The following is a 1,585-nucleotide window of genomic DNA, read 5'->3' as shown; positions in this document are numbered from 1 at the left end:
TTTCCCTGGGCTGCTAGACTTTTTGCTCCTGGCTGGGGAATGCTTTACTCAGCCTGCAGCAGCCATCAGCAAACAGGAGCAATGGGATGGGGTGAAGATGCCATGATCTAGGCATGAAAATAGTGCCTCCCACCATGATCAGGCCATGCTATTAGTGAGCTGGGCCTGCAGTTTAAACCAGGCCCTACTTTATAGAGATGTGAAAGATTAAATGACTAATCATTTTAATTGATAAGCCCAGTAGTAATCGGTTAGCTTACTGGTTATTGTCTAATGTGGGGTGGGAGACAGTCTGGTGGGGAAGGAGGGGGCAAGGGGGGAGGGAAGCAGCCTGGTGTCTGTAGGAACCAGAATGCAGCAGGGCAAGCAAGAGAGGGGGAGAGGTGAGGGAGCTAGCTCCCATAGCCTGTGAGGTTAAAGAGGAAAACAGTAGACTACCTAATGGTTCATCTGTTAAGCAATAAGGGGCGGCCTCCCTCCAAGCCCAGGGCTTCAGTGGGCTGTATTGTTTGGCTTGGCTTGCCACCACCTCCTCCTCACCTCTCTGTCAAAGGTCCCTGGGTGGGGCTCTGAGCAGCAGCTGTCTGAGCTGCTGTATTGTTGGTTAACCATTTAACCAATATAGTGAGAGGAGGTTAAACGAATAATTTTTAAAACTATTTATAGCTCTACTGTCTTACTGCATTCACTTTTTTATTATTGGCAGTGGTCACTGACTGTGGGAGGATTACTTAGCTTAAAAATTTATTTTTAGCATATCCTGTACCATAGATATTACTATAGTGCCTAGAGTGCTTTTCAGTGCAAGTATATAAGAAGGCCTTGATCCTTGTCCTAAATCTCTGACAATAAAAAAGATCTAATTTGTTTTTAAATTGCATCATTTTAGCTGAATCAAGAGTTTTAAGTTTGTTTATTAGTAGCAACACTTGTAATAATGTTGTATGTTCCTTTTCTAATGGAAACCTAATGATTGTGTGTTTTTTGTACTCTAGAACAATATTTTACTTATCTCAGATCTCCCAGATGGATTTTTTTATAATACCATTTTCTAGACCCTGGTGTGTGAACTTTTGTAACAATAGCCTCTTAAATGAATTGGAATGTTTCTGATTTTGTCTTTAACACCTGCTCTATTCTTAGGATGGACATGTGGAAGTAGCTCGTTTGCTTTTAGACAGTGGTGCTCAAGTGAACATGCCTGCAGATTCATTTGAATCTCCATTAACACTGGCTGCTTGTGGTGGACATGTAGAGCTAGCAGCTCTACTGATAGAAAGGGGAGCAAATCTTGAGGAAGTTAACGATGAAGGCTATACTCCGCTGATGGAAGCTGCCCGAGAAGGTCATGAGGAGATGGTGGCGTTGCTACTAGCACAAGGTGGGACAAGAGTTATAAATTACTGTTATTTTGGACCATAAAAGTAGTTTTTAGCATTACTGTTAGGTGCGCACCAATAAAGATTTTTGGGGCTGATACTGGTGGCTGATTAATAATGAGACATATCGGCCAATACCAGTCTGATTGCTGTTGTGCAGCCCAGAAGCTTGGAGAGCAGCGTCCAGCTGGTAAGTCTGTTGGGGG

At 43.1% G+C, this 1,585-nt stretch overlaps 1 protein-coding gene across 1 annotated transcript in view; it reads left to right on the top strand.

Moving 5' to 3' along the window:
* The window catches only part of LOC109289799 (ankyrin repeat and KH domain-containing protein 1-like), a 204,498-nt gene that overhangs the window by 121,500 nt on the left and 81,413 nt on the right, over positions 1 to 1,585 (top strand). The window contains exon 8 of the mRNA XM_019506001.1: positions 1,144 to 1,381. Coding sequence (XP_019361546.1) covers positions 1,144 to 1,381 — 238 coding nt within the window. The remainder of the gene's footprint in view (positions 1 to 1,143; positions 1,382 to 1,585) is intronic.

This window comes from Gavialis gangeticus, unplaced genomic scaffold (assembly GCF_001723915.1).
Source record: "Gavialis gangeticus isolate Ggan-Ray unplaced genomic scaffold, GavGan_comp1, whole genome shotgun sequence".
NCBI lineage: Eukaryota > Metazoa > Chordata > Crocodylia > Gavialidae > Gavialis > Gavialis gangeticus.
The sequence above is the reverse complement of the archived record's forward strand: the minus strand, read 5'-3'. Positions and strand labels throughout refer to the sequence as shown.